General features: G+C 35.3%; 1 protein-coding gene across 1 annotated transcript in view; it reads right to left on the reverse strand.

The window, feature by feature from the left end:
* The window catches only part of LOC148942539 (ubiquitin carboxyl-terminal hydrolase 3-like), a 63898-nt gene extending 41926 nt beyond the window's left edge, over positions 1 to 21972 (reverse strand). Inside the window, exons 1-2 of the mRNA XM_089102772.1 lie at positions 21816 to 21972; positions 6039 to 6186 (exon numbers count right to left, since the gene is read on the reverse strand). Of these exons, the coding sequence (XP_088958898.1) occupies positions 6039 to 6186; positions 21816 to 21897 (230 nt within the window). The 5' untranslated portion in view covers positions 21898 to 21972. The remainder of the gene's footprint in view (positions 1 to 6038; positions 6187 to 21815) is intronic.
* Positions 21973 to 22712: the final 740 nt, after the last annotated feature.

Below are 22712 nucleotides of genomic sequence, written 5' to 3' on the forward strand. Positions count from 1 at the left end.
AGTGTATTTATCACGCAAAAAACTCCACACGCCAAGCTTAAATAATTGAAATACGGTAGCGAAGGCAAAAATGATCAGCTTTGTGTAGGATGAATTAATCAGTGGCGTCAATTCGCAAAAATTTAGAGGGGAGCGCAAAATGTATTTTCTATATCTAAGGGGGGTGGTGCAGTTTGTAATTTTTCAACGAAAAAGGTATTTTTCAATGAAAATACCCCAAAGTTATTTTTCTAAAGCTAGAGGGCACACGCCCCTTTCCCCTACCCTTTCAAATGACGCCACTGCAATTAATTATTTACGAAAGATATATAATATTATTTTCTCAATTAGTTCCATGTCTATTTATTTTCTGTTGCTTTGCCTGTGGCATAGAAATTCTTCTTCTAATTCACAGCAGGCTATGCACCTGAAATACTACTATGCATAGAAATACTACTATGCATAGAAATACTACTATGCACCTGACAGACGTCTTCTCCTTCTAAAAAAAAGCAGCACTTTGAGTCTAAAACAGTCTCTTTCGGCTTCGCTTTTCGCTGGCTTATTCGCTTCAAATCTTCTTCTTTCCAATCTCAGTTACAATTATCAAAATTGAAGCAGGTTTTAGGGTCAAGGCAACCATCCTAAACTATATTATTGCATCTTAATAAGGCATCACTGATAAAGCTAGAGGGGTTTCATGTAAAAAAAATAACTGAATGTTGCAACCACTTCATCAATTTCATCAGTTTCGCCCAAGGTTGCCCTTGGGCAAGAGGGCTAGAGGCAAAGAGAACAAAATTCCTAAGCAAATCGTCAAAACCCTCAGACCAAAGAAAAAAAAACAGTTATGTCCACAAAAACGGTCAGATTACAAAAAGCAGTTATGTTTTAATCAAAATCTAGTAATGCAGAAAGCCATCAATCCAGGAAATTATAAAAAAGAGTACTGAGTCGCTATAGGTAGAAAAAAGAATTCCAGGTAGGAGTTACCCCAGCATGAGTGCCATAGACAACGAAAATACAATCCTAAAAAAACGCCAAAATCCCAAGGGGAAAAAAAATCAGTTGTGATGAAGCCCTAATGAAAGCATTCAATCCAAGATATTTTAATAGGTATGTAAGATGCACAATCTTACTTATAGGCAGGTTCACTAAAACCTATGAAACCAAGAGAGGAAAGGAAATAATAAATGAAAACTAAAATAAAAAAGGTGAGAAAACGAGGAATTTGTCAGCCAGTGGCAAAATATGAAGACGAAGAACAGGCAAATATTTCGGCAAGGACCTCCGCCAAGTCGGTCTCAGTGCAAAAAAAAAAAAATCAAACAAAATCTAACCTTCCAAAGTGAATCTAACAAGAGCAGAATAAACACTGAAAAAAGCCAGAAATAAATGAAAGAAAAATCACCAATTGGATTGAATAAGTATCCGTTGCCTGGCAATAGACTTCGCCATTCTGCAACTTCGATATTCATTGGGTATGCGGACAGACTGGGCAAAAATAGCGGTTGAGTCTTTTGAATTAAGTTGTTATGAATTGGGCTTACGGAAATATCTCCGGTGTCTCTATTTATAGCCAATTTTCTGTTTATATATTTTTTTTATCTCAATTACCTCTTTAAAAGATTGCGGTAGGTCATTTACAGTAGATATTAAAGTTGCCTTCACTACAAACCGAACAAAAAAGTTCTAAAGCAGATTATCTCAAAGCCACTAGAATATAAAAAAATACTTTTATCCTCAAAACCACAAAAATAATTTCCAGCTTTTGAAATCTTTAAAATAGAAAGACAGTGACTTATTATATTTTAATTTTGTCTTATTATGACTATTTCTATTCGTTGCAGGTTTTAGTATTGCTATTTACTTTTCTTTCAAACACTATTTTATGTTTTAATCAAATTTCTGTGTTTTTAAGTGACATGTTTTAAGTATACAGTCGACTCTCAATATTTTGACACTCGATAATTTGAATCTCTCGATAATTAATACTGTTTTGCAGCCCCTTGAAAAGCACTTGATAAATTGAAAAGGAAACACCTCAATCATTTAAATTTGTAACGAGGACATCTTGTTTGGCAATACTTTACAAAATTATATAAATTCTGCTGGATAGCATTGATAAAAGTGAGAATGTGAAAATGAGAATGCGAGTTCTAAAACCCTACATAACTGCTTCAAAAAAGAGGGTTTGCTAAGGAAACAGAAAACCCCACAAGGTTTTCAGTCACGAGATTGAACGGGATCCATACCCCTAGACACAGAGTTGTTACTCCTACCAAACTGTGATGAGTTTACCTTTGAAGAATTTTGTTCACATGGACGATGAAATAGCTGTCCATGGTGCTATAAACAATGCTGAATTGTTAACTTTTCAAGATGAGGGGGAGGAGGAGGAGGATAAAAAGAAGAGCACTCACACTCACACTCCACTCTTACTCCACTCCTGAGGAGGAGGAGGATAAAAAGAAGAGCCTCCTTCTTACTCGAGTCACACTAAGCAAGGCAACATTATCCATCAACACCTTACATTCCTACGCTCTCACAACAGAAACAAGTGATAATTTTTCCACAGCTTTCATCACCATTGAAAATGAGTTGGTCAATGTAAGATGGAAGTCGCTTCATAAAAAATAAAAAAATCATAAATTACTTTGCAAAATCATTTTTTTGCTCGCATGGTTTTTAACATACTCCATGTACATAAGTGATTAAGAAGTTAAATAAAAGAGTTTATATGTTTGTATGTACATATGGGTGTTATATATTTTCATTCCTTGTTCCTTCTTGATTATTTTGAACGTCTTGGTGATTTAAACTTTTCCTCGGGTCCCTTGAGTTTCAAATTATCAAGAGTTGACTGTATGAACTGGATCAGCCAAGATTTGGCTGAACCTATGTAAGGTGGGGAAGCTTGGACTAATTAAAAAAAATTATTTTATGATTTTAGTTAAAACATATGTATTATAGAAGTGACTTTTTGAGTAAATTTGTTTTCTTTTTATTTGTTTTATGTTGTATTTCGTTGATGACGGCTATTGAATATAAAGCCGAAATATTCAAATAGACTGTACAACTTTGTAATTCGTTGTCTTTACAAATTCCTCATTATCTCTTCTCTTTTTGTGTATGATAGAAAAGCAGTGTGGTTTTCGTCATTTATATATATATATATATATATATATATATATATATATATATATATATATATATATATATATATATATATATATATATATATATATATATATATATATATATATATATATATATATATATATATATATATATATATATATATATATATATATATATATATATATATATATATATATATATATATATATATATATATATATATATATATATATACATATATATATACACAAAATCTCACATTATTGATATCACAAAATCTCAAAATACACATTATTATATATACACACACACACACACACACACACACACACACACACACATACATATATATATATATATATATATATATATATATATATATATATATATATATATATATATATATATATATATATATATATATATATATATATATATATATATATATATATATATATATATATATATATATATATATATATATATATATATATATATATATATATATATATATATATATATATATATATATATATATATATATATATATATATATATATATATATATATATATATATATATATATATATATATATATATATATATATATATATATATATATATATATATATATATATATATATATATATATATATATATATATATATATATATAAAACATATGTATTATAGAAGTGACTTTTTGAGTAAATTTGTTTTCTTTTTTATTTGTTTTATGTTGTATTTCGTTGATGACGGTTATTGAATATAAAGCCGAAATATTCGGCTATATATATATATATATATATATATATATATATATATATATATATATATATATATATATATATATATATATATATATATATATATATATATATATATATATATATAGGCTATCTATATATATTGTTCTTTTGATTTTTTTTTTACATTTTGTACGAGTCGGACAAAAATTGGGGGGGGGGGCAAATCCTGAACCCCCCTGGATACAACATTGGGTTGCAGCCTTTCGCAGATACAAGATAGTTTATGCTAACTTTCAGTTTAAATATTGCTTTTTACTTAATTTTTCTCAACACATATCAAGGGTCACCACTTCCTCAAAAAGGCCTTCTAACCTGGAGCTGAGTGTCTATAATGAGTATTATAAAGAATGAGGCTATAATGAGTTTTATAGAAAACATATCAAAGGTCGCCACTTCCTCAGGAAGGTCTTGTAACCTGGAAACTTGAACTACAGTTTCTGAAGTTTTAGGCATGTTTTTATCCACTACATGGTCATAAGGTAATCTAAAGTCTATTTATGAGTTTGAAAAACGGATCATAACACATCATGTGTCATGATCACACTATACCACAAATAATATAGCACATAAAATATGTTAAGTTTTTAGTTTCAAAACCATATAATGTATATTATCAAATAGATAACGCCCTCTAAATAGTTTGTGCAAATAGCACATATCAAAACACTCTGTTTTATTGGTAAACAATTTGGCAGCCTTTCCAGCAGGAAAACTGTTTTTTATCCATCCCCACTGTAAAAAATTGCAGACCTGGTCTACCCCTTGAATAAATTTATGTGGGTGCCCTCAGTTAATACACTTCTCTTGTTTTTTTTTTGTTTTTTTTTAACCAAAATAAATTTTGCCAGAACCCTCATGACAGGAAGAGGGCTGGGTTAGGAGGGTAAAATACCAGGAACCTGGTCCCTTTCAAGAAAAGGTCAGTTTTTTTTATCAAATTCCCTGACTTTTTTGGACAAACTGATAAGAGGTTAAATAAAACTACACGAAACTAGACCTAGACTGAACCCAACCCATATTTTTTTATTGTCCCTCTGAATCTGGTCCAAGCTCTGAAAAATTCCAGAAGTACACCCTTAGTTTATCTCTTAAAGAACACAATAGCACTAAAAAAATATTGACCATTTGACATGGCAAAGAATCAGGCTTGGCAAGTAAGGAAGGGGTCACTTTGATCTATTTCCCCTCTTGCCCCCAAAAAATGTCTGTATTTGCATGCTTTATACCTAATTCACCATTTTCTCTTTTTCATCAAAGTCAATTCCCCAAATTTCAGGTCCCCCTCAAAAACACTCTAGGACACATCTTTTATTAAGCAAGTACAAAGGGGGTCTTTGGGCCGCCTCTAAATCTTGAAATTACTATTTCCATTTTTTTATACTTTATTCCCATGCCCCCTTCTAAATGAAAATTCCCTAAAATCAATGCCTGTGTACATGCTGTTAAAGATAGCAGTTAAAGTATAAGTACAATAGAAGTCCCATTTCTTAATCAAGGTTTTTTAACTTTTTGGGGATTTTTTTTTAAGTCTATATACTAGATATGAGCTTTTGCGAAGAAAACATGATAAATTTTTCTACATACATTTAATATGTACACAAACCTGTATTTATGCGATTCTTCAGAAACAAATTAGGACAGAAAAAACATGCATTTCTCTCAAAAAGTAGGCCTATTTTAAATAATTTTATAAGTAGGCCTAATTTAAAAGAAATGTTTTGATTTTGGATGGTCCACTCGGTTCATAGTATAGAAGAAATTTACCAAAACACTACCATGCTTTCACAATCCAGAACAAGGCAATGGCCTTCACGTTCTTTCCAGTGTGAAATTCCATGACCATTGACGTAGCCGTCCACAGCAAATTCTAAATTTTCAAAAACCCGTTAAGTGGTGCGACTTCGTAGATTTGTGCTCCATACTCACCGATGTTCAAAAAATATAAATTTATATATTTGATTATATATTTACCATCTATTCTGTCACTTGTTTTTGTAGTAGGCCTATTTAAAGTAGGCCTATTTTAAGTAATTTTATAAGTAGGCCTAATTTAAAAGAAATGTTTTGATTTTGGATGGTCCACTCGGTTCATAGTATAGAAAAAAAATACCAAAACACTGCCATGCTTTCACAATCCAGAACAAGGCAATGACCTTCACGTTCTTTCCAGTGTGAAATTCCATGACCATTAACGTAGCGTCCACAGCAAATTTCACCACAGATTAAACAGAGCCAAGGGTTTGTGAAGGTCTTGCAGGCTAGAATTAGTACACAAATTAAACTTCAGATGCAAAAAAATACTTTTTAATAATGAGATAAGATAATTGTTGAAATAAACAATGAGATAAACATTCCCAAACTTGCATTCATAGTCTTAAAAATCAATTTTTTATTTATTTTTTTAATATCAATTATTAACATAAAACTTAACATAAACACATCCCCTCGAAATGCCACAGCATGATATGGAGGAGGGATAAACAAACAAATCCACAAAAAAACTTATCCACAAAAAAAAACACACTAGCCTTGGTAAAACAAAACAACAAAAGACAGAAAAGAAAAAATGAAATACAAAAAAGACAGAAAGAAAAAATGAAATACAAACAAAAAATGATACAAAAATAATACAAACAAAAAATAATACAAACAAAAAACAAAAAATACAAACAAAAAAAGGCCAGACAGAAAAAATGAAATACAAACAAAAAAAATGCAAAATACATAACAATGACAATAATCCACAACAAGAAATTTTGCTGGTCAACAGCAAATACGTAAATGATATTTAAAATACTGACCCAAAAAGGGGGAGGGGTAAATAAATAGAAAAAATTGGGCTGGACACTTTTTTGTATTTCTGAACCTTCAAAAAATTCTCTGACCCCCCCTTTTAAAGATCAGGCATGGTTGCATCTATGACTATAAATAACAGTACAAAGGTATACTGGTACATGCAGAAGTATATACCACCACTGGCACATTTAGCAAAAACAAGAAGGACAACCCCCCCTCCCTTCAAGAATAATTCTGAAGCATACAGTGCCAGTTACAATAGAAAAATTAAGTCATCAAAAGACACTTTTGTAAAGTTTTGAATCCATCTTTATTACCCCTGGGAAAATACATATATACCTACCCTCTTTTCTTATTTTGGCTTTGCCCACCTATGACTTTGCTATTAGCAATGAAAATTAAATGAAGCATCTAGCCTACCATTTACTCCTAATCTAAACACCAAGACTTGAACAAGCCAATAATCCACAATATAATTAACAAAATACCATTGGGATCTATTCATCAGGCAATTCTTAAGGATTTTCTTACGCTGAAAATTATTGATCTGTAATTTTTTGGGGGGTGCACTGCAATGATGGTTGTCAGAAAGTGTTGGGCGATATAGAATATCGATATATCGCACCAAATATCGATATCAAAACGTAAATATCAATATCGAAAACTATTTTTTTTTTGTATTTACTGGTGAACATCCAGCAGAAAAGATCCAAGAGAGAAAACTGTTTCGTAAATGGCCGAGAAGAAGAATTATGTATTCAATTCATTAACTCACCTATGCTGATACACAGCATGCACAGCTGTATCCAGAAGTTGGCAGAGCATGTCCGCATACTACGTTTAGTGAGGGTGGACCCTCAAATGTTGCTGAGAACCTCCAAAAGTCTTGGCTAGATAAAATACCTTCTAAGCTTATAGGCCTTGTTCAGACCACAATCGTCATGATTGCCACATACTTCAATTCGCTTTTCAAGAAATTATATATTACCCCTGACAATCCTCTCCAAGCTGAGAGTAACATAGCAAGAGACATGGATTTGGCCTTACTGGAACCTGTATCAACAGATGCAAGTGCCATGACAGTCTCTGTGATTTAGCAGCTTCGTCAGCAGCTGGATCTGTCACAGCCTTCCAGATTTTCAGCAGGGAGTCTTTAGTCCTAAGAAAATCTGATCTACTCAAGTCACGGAAGTCTTGTAATATGGGTCTCAGATATACACATAGAAATTTGTCATAAAATTAATGTCTATTTCCACCACCAATGCCCTTTCTAAGAATGGGTTCCAAACCTGATCAGTTAATCATATAGTTTGTGGTAACCAATCATAATTAAGGAGCAGCTCGGCCAAATAGCAACCGAAACACTAGAGCACGAAATTTTGATAATAATACGTACATCAAGTGAATTGGCTTTTATGCTGACTCAAGATACATAATATTCATCAAGTCTCATGTACCCATCAAAAGTCATGGAAGCCTGAAAAAATTTGTATGACTTTTAAGAAATGGCGGAAACGCTCCTAAAAAGTCAGAGAATCTTAATAAAAATCGCAGCATCAGATTCGGCATATCAGAGAACCTCACTATAATGGCTTCTAGCTTCCATTTGAAAAAAAAAATTGAAATTTTGTAATTTTTGCCAGAAGAAAGATCACAGATGAGTGTTTGTTTTTTTACTTATTTTATTTTGTCATGGTGATTTTATTGAACCAATGGTCATATAAGATCGGAAGAGGGCTTGCTCGATCGGAAATATAAGTTCTAGTTCCCCATTTTGTGACCAAAACAGTTGGAGGGCAGCTAGACCCCACCCCCCCTCTCCCACGCCCCTTTCTCCCCAAAGTTTTCTGATCAAATTGAGATAGCCATATTGATCAGCATAGTTGAAAAGTCAAGTAATCGTGCCTTTGTGGATGACACAGCCCTTCAAGCCCCAGTGGAAAGGTTGTAAGTTATGAAATTTGCCAATTGTCTACATATACTATTTGTTATTGGGAAGTCAACAGACATTTTTTTGGGAGGGTGAATTTTCTGTGGGGGAAATTTTCTGCAGTGGGGATTTTCCAAGAGATTTTCCCATGGGGAAGGAAGTTGCGCGGATGAACTTTCAAAGGGGAACCATACACGAGGGAATATTACCAGGAATATTACAATGGCATTGTGGAAGGCTCAGAGATTAGAACTCCTGAGGACGACGCTTCTTTCTCCTTTTTCAACTCCGGGTCCCTTGATGGATCTGCGTATGGGGGAGTGGGCATCATTTTAATCCCCCTATCAGCAAAGTCACTTCTAGAATGGGAACCTATCTCACATAGAGTAGCAAGAGCACGATTCAAAGGCCACCTATTCAACAAATCAGTTATTTTAGTTTATGCTCCAACCAGAGACGCACCAGAGAGCGAAGCAGATCTTTTTTACCAAGTTCTAAATTGTACGCTTAAGAAAGTCCCAAAACTAGACCTCATCTTTATTGGAGGCGACTTTAACGCCAGAATTGGGGGAAAAGTATCCAATGGTGAGTCTGCCATTGGCCAATTCGGTCCTGGAGCTAGATGTAGCAGGGGGATCAAGACTTCATCACTTTTCCATGACGAATGATTTGGTCATTACCAATACCTTATTCAAACACAAGCCCAGCCACAGAGCCACATGGCATTCGAAAGGTGGTAGAGCAAAAAGCCAGATTGATTACATCCTCATGTCCAGCTGTTGGAAATCAATGACAACAAATAGTAGATCATGCATTGGAGCTGATCTACTAGCAAAAGATACCGCAAAAGACTATCCAATAAGTGGATATCAACACGCACAATTCAGTTGGCTGAACAAAAGCAACAGATATCGGACAGAAAACCAGAGTTGTTCAAACGCTTGAGAAGAGAATGCCACCAGTTGGCTAAGAATAATAAGAACCAGTACTGGGAGAAAATCGCTGAAGACATGGAAGCCGCTGCCTCTAGATCAGACAAAATCAATCAGGAGTAAATCACATAAGCCTACTAGTACATCCATCGAAGATGAAAACGGCATGTTACTCTCGAATAATACAGAAATAATAAATCGCTGGAAGGAGCACTTTGACAAACTACTTAACCAGCACCAACTCTCCACAGCAGTAGATGATAATCAGTGCTGCCATAATCCAAGTCGTACCCCTGATGGCCTGCAGGAACCAAACTCTCCCAACAGTATTTACAATGACGTGAATGTGGCTTCCCCCACATTAAAGGATGTCCAACAAGCAATCAATTGCCTTAAAAGCAATAAATCCTCTGGTCCTGATGCCATTCTGGCTGAACTTTACAAGTATGGAGGGACAGCACTTGTCAGCAGGATTCATAAACTAACTTGTCGTGTATAGGAACAAGAGATGGTTCCACAGGATTGGGGAGATTCTATCGTCCCTCCAGTCTTCAAAAACGGGCATAAGACAAATGCAGCAATTATTGCGGGATTTCTCTCATATGTATTACTACAAAAATATTTGCCATAGTGCTACATAATCGTTTTCGTACCTAGCCCAACGCAGAGACAAGGCCAAATCAAGTGGTAGTCTACCCTGGCGTGAGAACAATTGACCAACTATTCGTTTTAAGACGAACCTTTGAACAGAGGGCAAAACGCCGGAAACCAACAGTGTCTCTCTTCATAGACTTTATTACAGCTTTTGATTCGGTTCTAAGGGATGGAATCTGGAAGGCCATGACAGAGGATGGAGTACCAGGCAATATAGTCAGACTTATCCAAGCATACTATCAGCATACGCGAGCCCAAATTTAGATTGGTGGAGAACTCTCCTCGATTTTCCAAATTGATTTTGGTGTCCAACCGGGATGTATATTGTCTCCTGTCTTATTTAATTTCGTGATCGACTGGATTATGACCAGAGCAATGACGACTTTTTCAGGCATTGAAGTAAGTCCCAATTTTGTGATCACAGATCTGGACTACGCTGACGATATTTGCTTGTTAGCTGAATCTCGTCCAGAAGTCCAATCTATGCTATCGAAGGTGGCTAAAGAATCCTCTCTGGTTGGCCTGAAAATAAGCTCCCTGAAGACAAAAGTCATGGCATCCGGTATATCATCTCAAGACCCCCTAGTTTTACTAGAACAGTCGCCCATAGACAAGATACAGGAATTTAAGTACCTAGGCTCTCTGCTAAACCCAATAGGAGGATGCACATCAGAAATACAGTCAAGAATTGCTTCAGCAACTAGAGTCTTCACCCAGCTAAATCACTCTCTATGGAACCAGAAAAATGTTCGTCTGAAGACAAGAATAAGGATTTACCAGACCCTTGTTTGGTCTGTCTTACTATACGGCTGTGAGACATGGACTATAAAAGCATCTGAAATTCAAGCCCTCAACGCATTTGACCATTCATGTTTAAGGAGAATCATTGGCACTAAACTCCGTGATCGTGTCAGCAATGTCAAACTTCGCAAAATCTGCTATCAGCGTTCTGATTTGGCCACTATAATTAAACAAAGAAGACTCCAATGGTTTGGTCATACACTTCACCATCCACACCACACCTTTGTCAATAAAGCCCTCAGATGTACACCTCTTTCGGGATGGAAAAAGCGACATGAGGGACAAAAGAAAACATGGCTTGCCTGTATCAAGACTGACCTAGACCCAATCGGTGGCTTCAAGAAGTATGGATGAAGATGGGGAAAGTCCTGGCTCGATTTGATTGAGCCACTCGCAAACGACCGAAACTCTTGGCTTACTACAATGGCGAAGCTACTGGACGCCAGGGATAGCGTAGATGCTTGAGTCCTGCTACAAGTACAAGTAAGCAAGTACCTTCACTTTTCCAACTTAATTTTACAAGTGGAGATATATAAGAGAAATTGCCCAGAGAAAATTTTCAAAGGAGTTGAAATTATCTGGGGGATTTTTCTGTGTGTGGGGGGGGGGGTATTTTCATGGGAGAGATTCTCTATGGGAGAATTTTACATGGGAGACATTGGGAGGGGAAAATTTCCAGGAAACATTTTCCACAGAGGGAGGATTTCTGGAATAATTTGGAAAATGATTAGAGATTAAAAGGAAAACAAGTCTTGTTTTTTGAAACAACAGTTGGCTCAGAAAAAAATTGGCTCGAAAGTTGCCCCCCCCCCAAACCTTGTATTTTTGCCAAAATGCATCTGATAGAAATTTTAAGGTGGTCATTTGTTGTTGTAGAAACTTCAAAAAGAACTCATTCAATTAAAAATTGAAAGCGCTAGTGCCCTTTTTAATGTACATTTCTTAAAGTTTTACTCATCTAGCTTAACAACTTTCTGAGTTTGCCAAAAGCTACTAAACTAAAATTTTACCAAAAACGAATTAGGCTGAAATTCTGGAGTGTAGGTCATAACAAATCAGTTCTCTAGATCTAACAAAGGTTTTAATTCACTATATTTTTACAATTAGACCAAGTATCTATTTTTCTAAAATGATTTAGCCTAATGAAACATTTATGAAAAACTGTTCATTTCACAAGACACAATCTTACTGGTGTTATGTCACTGGCAAGCTAAGCATTTTTTTTTGTGCTATTTTTTCCAATCTATTCCTGTGGTGAAATACCTACCTCAACCCATCCCCCCTAAAAAAAACACTGGCTTCTCATTAAACTGGACAACCCTTGAATAATAAAGGCGAAACTTTTAGAAATAGAAAAATGTTTAGAGCCTCATAACAATGTTAAACTGCAATTAAGGTTTTTAATAATTTTTCTTAAGCTTAAAAGCAAATCCCAATTGTACATAAAATCTACTGAGATCATAAATATTGAATTTCAGTACCATTATAGTGGAATTTCTTTTCAGAGCTAACTATTATAACGACAAAGTTATTACATCATGCTTATCATTAAAGCTCAGTTTAATATTTATCTGTACTTTATAGGTACTAACAGTAATTTAGGTACTTGATAGGTACTATTTTATAGGCATAGTGTTTTAAATTTAATCAAGTTTCACTGGTTTTTCTCCAAAGATATTTAAAATTGTTTGCTCATTACAAATGTTTAAAATGTTTTGCTCATTTTGTCTTATTGAGTTTAAAATACTGATAGAACAATAAAGGAGTTAAAATAAAGTTTAAAGTTCCATTCAAGTCAATGAAACTGTGTTTTCAAAGCCAAGTCCTAGAAAGTAAACTCAAAACAAAATAATATCTCTGTTTTAGATGAAGACAGATTTAAGACCTGTCTTCCACAACAAATTAAAATGGGTAAAACTTGGATTAAATTGTATAAAACTAAATATCCCATTCCCAATTTAAAGCATGACATCCAGAAGCAAATGAGTGATATTACAGTTACTGCATCTATGGCTGAACAACAAGTCAAAAGCCTAGACATCAACAAAAGTGCTAGTTCTAACAACATTCATCCCTGTACACTAAAAGAAGCTGCTCACGAAATTACCCCTGCACTAGCTATACTTTTTCAACATTCCCTTTGTCATAAGCATGTCCCCTCCCAATGGAAACTAGCCTATATGATGCCTATCTTTAGTAATGGGGATAGATCCAAAGCAGAAAATTATTGAACTATCATCCTCACATCTGCTGTTGCAAAAGTCCTTGAGAGGATTATTCATGATGCAATTCTTCAACACCTTGTTAACAATGAAATTATCTCCAGCAGGCAGCATGGTTTTCTCCCAGGAAAATCTGTAGAAGCTAAGCTTCTAGACACTTACAAACAGGTTATCCAGTTAACTGATAAAGGCCTTCCTATCGATCTTTTAAACCTAGCCAAAGTGTTTGACAAGGTCCCACATAATTGGCTTTGTTTCAAGTTAACAGCACAGGAATCAATCATGAATTGGTAAATTGTCTAATGGACTTCCTGGCTGGTAGATCTCAGACTGTATGACTCTTCATAACAGATGGCAAATGTACCAACTCAGAGCCCTGTAAAGTCCTAAACGGTGTCCCCCAGGGAACTGTTCTTGAACCCACATTGTTTCTTCTTTATACAAATGATATGATTCTAAAAGTCAGCAACCACCTAACCCTTTATGCTGATGATTCAAAACTATTTGGTGTACTCAACAAATCATCAATACAATCCAACTTTGATCACATACAGGCATGGGCAGACAGGTGTCTTCTCTCTTTTAATATATCAAAATGTGTCACCATTCATTTTGGTCAAAATAATCCTCTATACCAATATATAAATGATAACCCGACATCATCCCTTTCCTCTCCCAACTTCTACCAGTGGTAAAGACCTAGGAGTCACTATAGATAACCTTCTAAAGTTCCACAAATACTCTGCACAAAACTGTTTCCAAAGCAAATTCCAGCCTTGGACTTATTAAAAGAACACTTACTAGCCAATCACATGGAATCTTCTTGAAGCTATACAAGGCCATTTTGAGACCAGTTCTTGACTTTGGAACCTGCCCTGCTGGGCAGGACATCTATGGACTTAGTGAGAAACCATACAGTGAAAGGCCATGTAACCTAAAGATTGCATCTTTGACCTTCCAACACAAGTGCAGTGACATGCTTCTCATATATAAATTTGTCAACCTACCCTAAAATAAGCTCTTTACTCAGTTACCCAATGAAAGAAAAAACACAAGGTGGCTCTAAGAATCTTCATAAGCCCAGAGTTAACTGTAGAATTAGGTGAAACTTTTTTTTAGCCAAAGCATCATCAATGATTTGAACTGTTTAACTGAGGAGACAGTGTCTTCAATATCAGCTGAAGTTTTTCAAAGGAGACTCAATAAAGAACGGGAAGCCAAACCTTCAAGATACAACTGGGAACTGCCAATCATCTAGATAATGATTAATAATGATTTGCAGGTCACTGGGCCCTAACACAGTGACGAAATTTTGCCATCATTGACCTGGAACACAGCAGATCCAGTATGGACCTTAATTTCGCTCCAAAGTGCGAATTAAGGTAATTAATTAAGGTAATATTTATGTATACATAAAAGTTGGGCTAGAATGCTGATGCTGCTGCTTGTCATACCCAACTAACTTGCACACTCTCTCAGAAATTGACATTGTGCAGCAATGTCTACTCTAAACTACAAAAGAATGGTCCCCTTGACCATACAAGGCATGTTTTTTAAATAAGGTCTGTTTGAACATAAGTACACAACAAAAGCAAATTTATTTTCTAGAAGTACATACTTTACTCTATTTAACAGCATAGTTGTCAAGTTTGTTGCAACACATATCATACCTTTCAACTAATTTTAAAGTAACCTCTGTTTAAAAACTTGAAGCAGTGAGAGGTCTTGCATTGTCATGAAGAAGGACAATTTCCTTTGTCAGCATACCATGTTTTTTTCTTTTTTTTATTGCTCTGGGGAGCTTTCTGAGGGTTAGGCAGTATGCTTCTGCGTTGAGTTCTTCCTCAATTCATGAAGTTAACCCAAAAACACCATGCCTATCCTATTACAAAACAGCAATGCCATGATTTTGTGCTGGGAGAGAAACTTGGCCTTTCAATTTTCAGGGGTGTGTGTGTGTTTCCATTCCATGTTTTGTTGCCTTGATTTGGGTGTGATATGCAAAACCCATGTTTTGTCTCCAGTTCATACAAAGATGACAACAACAACAAAAAACAGCAGTAAACTCTTGGTTATTGGAGTTGGCGGCAAGTTTTTATGAAGACTTTACTTTAAAATAGTTGAGAGATATGATAAGTGTTTATAAAAATTGGTAACTATTTAAAAAAAATAGAGTAGATGTTCAAATGGACCTTACTTAAAAAAAACACACCTTGCACCTATCTGTGGTCACTATTAGGCTACCAAGTGGGTTTAAATTGCATCTATCCTAGCACTCTCCTAGTTGGAAGGCATGTCACTGGGCTGTAAACACAGTCACAACCATCTCAACAACAGAGCTGTTTTAAAAACCATCTCAACAACAGAGCTGAACAGATCCAACATTGGACCTTAGTGCAAATTAAGGTAAAATTATGATTAATGAACATATTTTCATTCTGATATTTTTAATCTTGGCATTCATTTGCCAGTCTTTTAATTTTGTTTTGTTTTAGTTTTGTTTCCATGATAATTGGAACTGTTTCCAATGGTAGTGTGCTTTAAATCTTGCAGACACAGCCAGGGGCGGATCCAGGATTTTTTTTAGTGGGGGAGCAAAATAGGTTGATCCAAAAAAAAATTCAGGGGGGGGGGGGGTGCAAAATAGGTTGATCTGACAAACTTGTGTTAGGAGCAAGCTTAATTAAGGCAAACTTGAGTTAACTGAGTAAATTACACTACTTTAGAGCACGTCCCCCGCCCCCCCCCCCTCTGGATCCGCCACTGCAAACAGCTCAACAAAGATCATGGAAGGCCCATACTAAATTTGAGTCTCTTTGGAAATTAATTCACATCTCCCTGAACAGCAACTAATCTTAATGGAAGTTTATATTATTTAAAGCACTTTATGCAGAATACCAAAAAGAATATATATACTTTGAGTCTCTAGGCATTTCAAGAAGGCTATAGAAAATTATGGAACTGATACATGTAAATTATTTCTTAAAATTCTAGTTTAATGCTAAAGGAATTATTACAAAATGTGTCACTAATTCTTTTATCCCAATAGTTCACTTGTGTCCAGTGGCAGATCCAGGGGGCAAGGGGGGCGTCCCCCCTAGCATAGTCTAAAGTAGTGCAATTTATTTAATTGACTCAAGTTTGCATTAATTAAACTTGCTCCTAATGCAAGTTTATTAGATCAACCTATTTTGTGCCTCCCCCCCCCCTAATTTTTTTTACTGGATCAACCTATTTTGCACCCCCTCCCCCCCCCCCTAAAAAAATCCTGGATCTGCCCATGCTAGTGTCTATTCTAGCTTATGAAAAACACTAACTGGGTAGGGGCTCTAAATGTTCATCCAAGTTTTTCTACCCTCTTTCTTCTTCTTTTTTCAATCAGATTTATTAGCAATTTTATTACATTTATTTTAGTTCTATTAATCAAGTTTAAACATTGCTGCTTGCTTCCAAATTTTGACCTTGCTATAGAAGCCCAAGGAAGTTGTGCTAAGTTATTTCACCCTCCCACATCAGGAAGGGTAAAGGAGAAGCAACCTTTAAAGTTCAGTTTGAGGTTTACTTCAAAGTTTAAACCTTCAGAGTGTATCTTTGAGAAAGAAAAGGTGGTCCTTAAACACATTGTTAAACTTGTTATTAGCATATTAAAGAAGATGACCAACCACAATAGCTGTTCAATAGAAAATCTGGTACTGGTGCATAATATGGACACTTTTATATATTGTACAAGGAAACCAGTTACAAAAAACCTGTCAAACAAGCTATTCTTATGAGACAACTATACATAATGACTGCAAAGCCATGGATTCTCAATGAGTTACAATATTTAAATGATTGTTTTTTGGGGTTTAAGGGGGAAAAAGGTACCTAGGTTTGATTAGCTAAGGTTACATATTTAATATATTCTTTGCTTTACACACACACCCCCCACCCAATGTGCAAACATATAGCCCAAATCTGTTTATAAACTATTATATATTCATCCTTTTTTATTTTATTTCCTTAGCATTAACCAAACTTGACTTTTTTAGAAGTGTCTGTATTATGCACCAGTACCAAAAAGCCAGACATTCCAAGCTTAAAAAACCCTACGACTGGACTCCTGATTGACAGATCTGCAGAAAAAGCAGATTTACTAAACACGTATTTCACTACCGTCTTCACTCAGGAACCTATTCAGTCATTACTACCAACTCTGAAAACCATAGTCCCTGACTAAACACCCAGGATCAAGATAGACCCACAGGTGGTCCTGAAGAAACTCAAAGAGCTAGGGATAAGCAAATCGCCAGGTCCGGACGGACTTCATCCCAGAGTGTTAAAAGAAACCGCAGATCTAATTGCAGAGCCTCTACTGATGATTTTTCAAAAATCCTTACAGTCAAATGAACTCCCAAGTATCTAGAAAAAGACAACGGTGATACTATTGCAAAAAAAGAGACACCGCCAAGACCCTCTACATTACAGCCTGATCAGTCTAACCTGCATAACTTGCAAAATAGTGGAATCAATCATAGGTGACCATATCCTTGAGCACACGAGCAAAAGAAAGATAATCACTAGCAAGCAATTTGGGTTCTTGAAGAGAAGGTCTGCAGAGTCACAGCTTCTTATGGCGGTAGTAAACTGGAAAATACATGCAGATAAGGGTTATCAAGTTGATGTCATTTACATAGACCTTAAAAAGGCCTTTGACAAAGTACCTCATTGTCACCTTTTATACAAACTCTGCAACCTTGGTCCGGGAACCACAGTTGATTGGATTGAACAGTTTCTTATTGGAAGGTCTCAAACAGTATCAGTAGACGGAGTTTCGAGCACACTTGAAGTAGAGGTAATCAGCGGTGTTCCCCAGGGCTCGGTCCTTGGCCCTCTCTTATTTAACCTGTATCTCAATGATCTAGTAGAAGGTATCAACTCTGATATTCTACTGTACGTAGACGACACCAAGCTGTATAAAGTAATCGAAACAGCTGCCAATGCACAATCTCTGCAAGAGGACCTTGACAAGCTCAATAGTTGGATGTCCAACTGGCTGATGGAAATCAATATCAACAAAAGCCACAAGCTAACAATAGGGAAACCTACTATCCACTATGAATATAGATTAGGAGACTTACCGATCACATCCTGCCAGGAGGAGTGCAACTTGGGAGTTGTCATTGACAGCAACCTTGACTTCCAGGCCCACTACAACAGAATTATTGGGAAAGCAAATTGTGTTGCAGGAGTTTTAAGGCGCAACTTCACTTTGGAAATGATAAGACCCTTTGCCTTCTCTACAAAGCTTTGGTATGGCCAATCCTTGAATATGGTCATTGCACTGCACGTCCCTTTTACAACAAAGACATTGAAGCTCTTGAAAAAGTTCAAAGACAAATAACAAAGTTCTGTCCGACTTTGAGAAATTTATCCTACGAAGATAGGCTCCGGAAGCTCAAACTTCCTTCACTAGCTTATCAACTGCACCAAGGAGACCTCATTGAGTTATACAAGCTTTGCTACGCCACCTACAAAAACATCCAGGCTACCAATGTTCTCAGCTTCAGCCACACAAATCTTTGTGGTCACAACCTCAAGCTTCAAGAGGAGATGGTTCCAAAAGGACTGGCCATTGGGCATTCAAGAACCAAGTAACACAATACTAGAACAAGCTCCCCTTTGAAGTCATCAATGCCAACTCATTAAACTCATTCAAGCAGGAACTGGACAAATACTATGGTGAAAGTGCCTACAATTTTTTTCAATTTAAAAGATTTTTGTAGAGGCCCTGTGGCCTATTTGTTTTGCATTATATTATTATTATTATTAAAATAGTCATGATACAATCTCATTTTTAGATTTCGGTTAGTACATCCCACATATGAGCTTCTGCAAGTACATGGAATCTGATAGACCCCACTTTGCCCTAAAGAACAGAAAACATCCTTTTCTTCAGTTGTCTCTAAAACTGCCAATTTCTTGACACTTTTTCTTCTTTTTGAAAAAGTCTGCTCAAATTACCTACTGGGTAAATCTCTAGTGGGTCATATAATTTAGCTAGGATGAAAGTGAAAACATTATTTGATGCCTTTTTTATATTCTTTCATAATTCAAGAATCACTTCTGGTGCTAATTGCATCTTGAGCCCTTAAAGGGGCCCCAAAGGTATTTCATTTTTGTAACCACAATAAAAAGTTATCAACACTAGTTAAGTTAGTAAAAAGTGGTTAAAAACATATCACTAGTTTATAAATAAGTTGTTCAGGAATAATATATTCCACAGACACTTATTTTTAACAATTCAAACCTCATTTATTAGGCAACTCAAGTATAAACAGTTTTCAAACAGTTTCAAGTTTTTTCAAATGTCATCAACAAAAATAGCACAGAATTTTGCAATTCAAAACTTTGCTGTCAACAATTCAGGGTATATTCCAATTCAGGGTATATATTTGCACATTAGGAGGGGGGGTGGTTAAATTTCATGGTAACTTTGCAGTGGGCCATATAATTTAGCTAGGATGAAAGTGAAAACATGATTTGATGATTTTTTTATGCTCTTTTGTAATTCATATACAAAACCAGTAAATTTTTGGCAGTTCATACTATCAACTTAAAAATAAAATGAACATAGGCCTACTACTTGATGCTGTTTATATGCTCTTTATGAATGTAATAAACATTTTTGTCAGATATGAATTTTACCCCCACCTCTATATATACCAATCTAGGGTATATATTTGCAAATTCGGGGGGGGGGGTAAAGTTTAAACTTACCTCTCATTTGCATCAGAAATAAAATTTACCCCTAGACCCCCCTAATGTGAAAATATATACCCTGAATTGGTAGGCCTAGGCCTATATATAGGGGTGGGGGTAAAATTCATTTCCAACAACAATAACTGTTATATATGGAAAGAGCATAAAACAAAGCATTGAGTAGTATTTTTACTTTATTTGTAAGTTGGTAAATTTTTACCAAATCATTATTGACTTACAAATAAAGCAAATACACCACTCAATGCCTTTTTTATGCTCTTTTCAAATATAATAATCATTTTTGTTGGCAATGAATTTTACTCCCACCCCTATATATACCAATTCAGGGTATATATTTGGACACTAGGAGGGGGGGCAAGTTTTATTTCTGATGTAAATGGGAGGTAAGTTTAACTTAACCCCACCCCCTAATGTGCAAATATATACCCAGAATTTGTATATAGGGGTGGGGGTAAAATTAATTTCCAACAAAAATGATTATTATATTTGGAAAGAGCATAAAAAAGGCATCAAGCAGTATATTCACTTTATTTGTAAGTCAATAATATGATTTGGTAAAAATTTTGCCAGTAAGTCAATAATATGAACTCCAGAAAATTAACCAAAATACCTTTGGGGCCTCTTTAAGGGCTCAAGATGCAATTAGACCTAGAAGCAATTATTGAATTATAAGAAAGCATAAAAAAGGTATCACATGATGTTTTCACTTTCATCTTAGCTAAATTATATGACCCACTAGAAATTTCCCACCTACTACTTTGGCTGGTAAATATTTACCAAATCATAGTATTGAGTTTCAAATAAAGTGAATATACAATTCAATGCCTTTTTTATGCTGATTACAAATATAACAATCATTTCTATTGGAAATGAATTTTAGCCCCCCCCCCCTATATATTTCAATTCAGGATATATATTTGCACCTATGGGGCGGGGGTTAGGTTAGGTGGTAAATTTTTACCAAATCATATTATTGAGTTAGGAATAAAGTGAATACACAATTCAATGCCTTTTTGTATGCTGATTAGGAATATGATAATCATTTCTATCAGAAATGAATTTCAGCCCCCCCCCCACCCTAACCTAACCCCCACCCCCATATTTAGAAATATATATCCTGAATTGACATATATAGGGGGGGGGGGCTAAAACTCATTTCCAATAGAAATGATTCTTATATTTGTAATCAGCATAAAAAAGGCATCAAATGGTATGTTCACTTTATTTGAAACTCAATAATATGATTTGATGAAAATTTACCAGGTTAGGTTAGGGGGGGGGGCTGAAATTCATTTCCAATAGAATGATTAGGCCTATTATATTTGTAATCAGCATAAAAAAGGCATCAAATGGTGTATTCACTTTATTCCTAACTCAATAATATGATTTGGTAAACATTTTCCCTTTGGCCATAGGCTAGTAAATTAGGGGGAGGGATAATTGCAATAGGCCTATTCAGGCAAACAAAGTAGGCTAGTGTATTCATTTTAATTCTAACTAAGTAACTTAAACAATTAAAAATTTACAGCATGTTCTTAAAAACAGCTTCCTGAAGCATTTTTGAGATTTTGGATCAATTCCTGAGAGCTTTATTTGCCAAACTCAACTAGGCGAATATTCTAAAATAAACAAAAGCCTAGATTTTAACCAAAACCTCCTTCACATAACATATCATTTTTTAAGTTACCAAAATGTCAATGTTCAAAGCTAAATAACACTATCCTAGTAGGCCTAGGCTAGGCTACAGAAAATACCCGTAAGACTATTTTTTGCTCTACTGAATTAATAACCTGAGCACTGCCAAGGTGGTCCTGCACTAGTAGGTTGGACACATATTCTTGAAATATTTTTTGTCAAGTGCAAGCAGGTCATATTTTGTTAAGAAGCCCAGTGAATGCATAAGGGTATTTCAAAACAAAAGAGCCAAATTATTATTTATCTTCTATTTCTTTCTGAAAAACATTTTTGAAGACAGTAGACATTCCGCCCACGAACCGAAAAAGACATTAGTCTCTAACAAATTGTCGAATGCCTTTAAAACAGTGTTGGGTTAAGTGCCCAGTACCACGTATATGGCTCTGAAGCATGGACGCTCCGAAAAGCGGATGAAGATTTTCTAGATGTTTTCCAGAGAAATTGCTTAAGGATTGTTCTAGGTACCCGGCTAACTGACCATATTTCAAACAATAGGCTACGAAAAATGTGGTTCAATACCGCTCTCTAGGGCTATAATGAAAAAAAGGTTGAGGTGGTTAGGGCACGTTGTGCGGATGAAGGATGACAGATTTCCGAAGATTGTTCTTTTTGGCCAACCATCTAGGGGGGAAAGCAGGTCGTCCCCGTCTGGGGTGGGATGACGTCATAAAGAAAGATTTAAAGGAAATGGGAACTTCGTGGGCGGGTGTAAAAAGGGAGGCTTTGAATAGATTGGGGTGGAGGAGGAGCATGCTTAGCTTTGTTTGCCTCAGGCGGCTTGGTGCTGCGGTGAGTTGTTAGTAGTAGTAGTAGTAATAAAACGAACAGAGATTAAATAAACAATCATAGCAATAAACATACAACAAGTAATAATATAAATGAATAAACAGATCTTAAAGCGAGTAATGCTTAGATTGAATATGAAAATCTAGCTTAAAACGAAAAAAACGTTTTCCTATTGAAATATAAATGAAACTTAAAATAAACAGAAT

Source organism: Artemia sp. Qi Xiang Cuo, chromosome 16 (assembly GCF_049724085.1).
Source record: "Artemia sp. Qi Xiang Cuo chromosome 16, ASM4972408v1, whole genome shotgun sequence".
NCBI lineage: Eukaryota > Metazoa > Arthropoda > Branchiopoda > Anostraca > Artemiidae > Artemia > Artemia sp. Qi Xiang Cuo.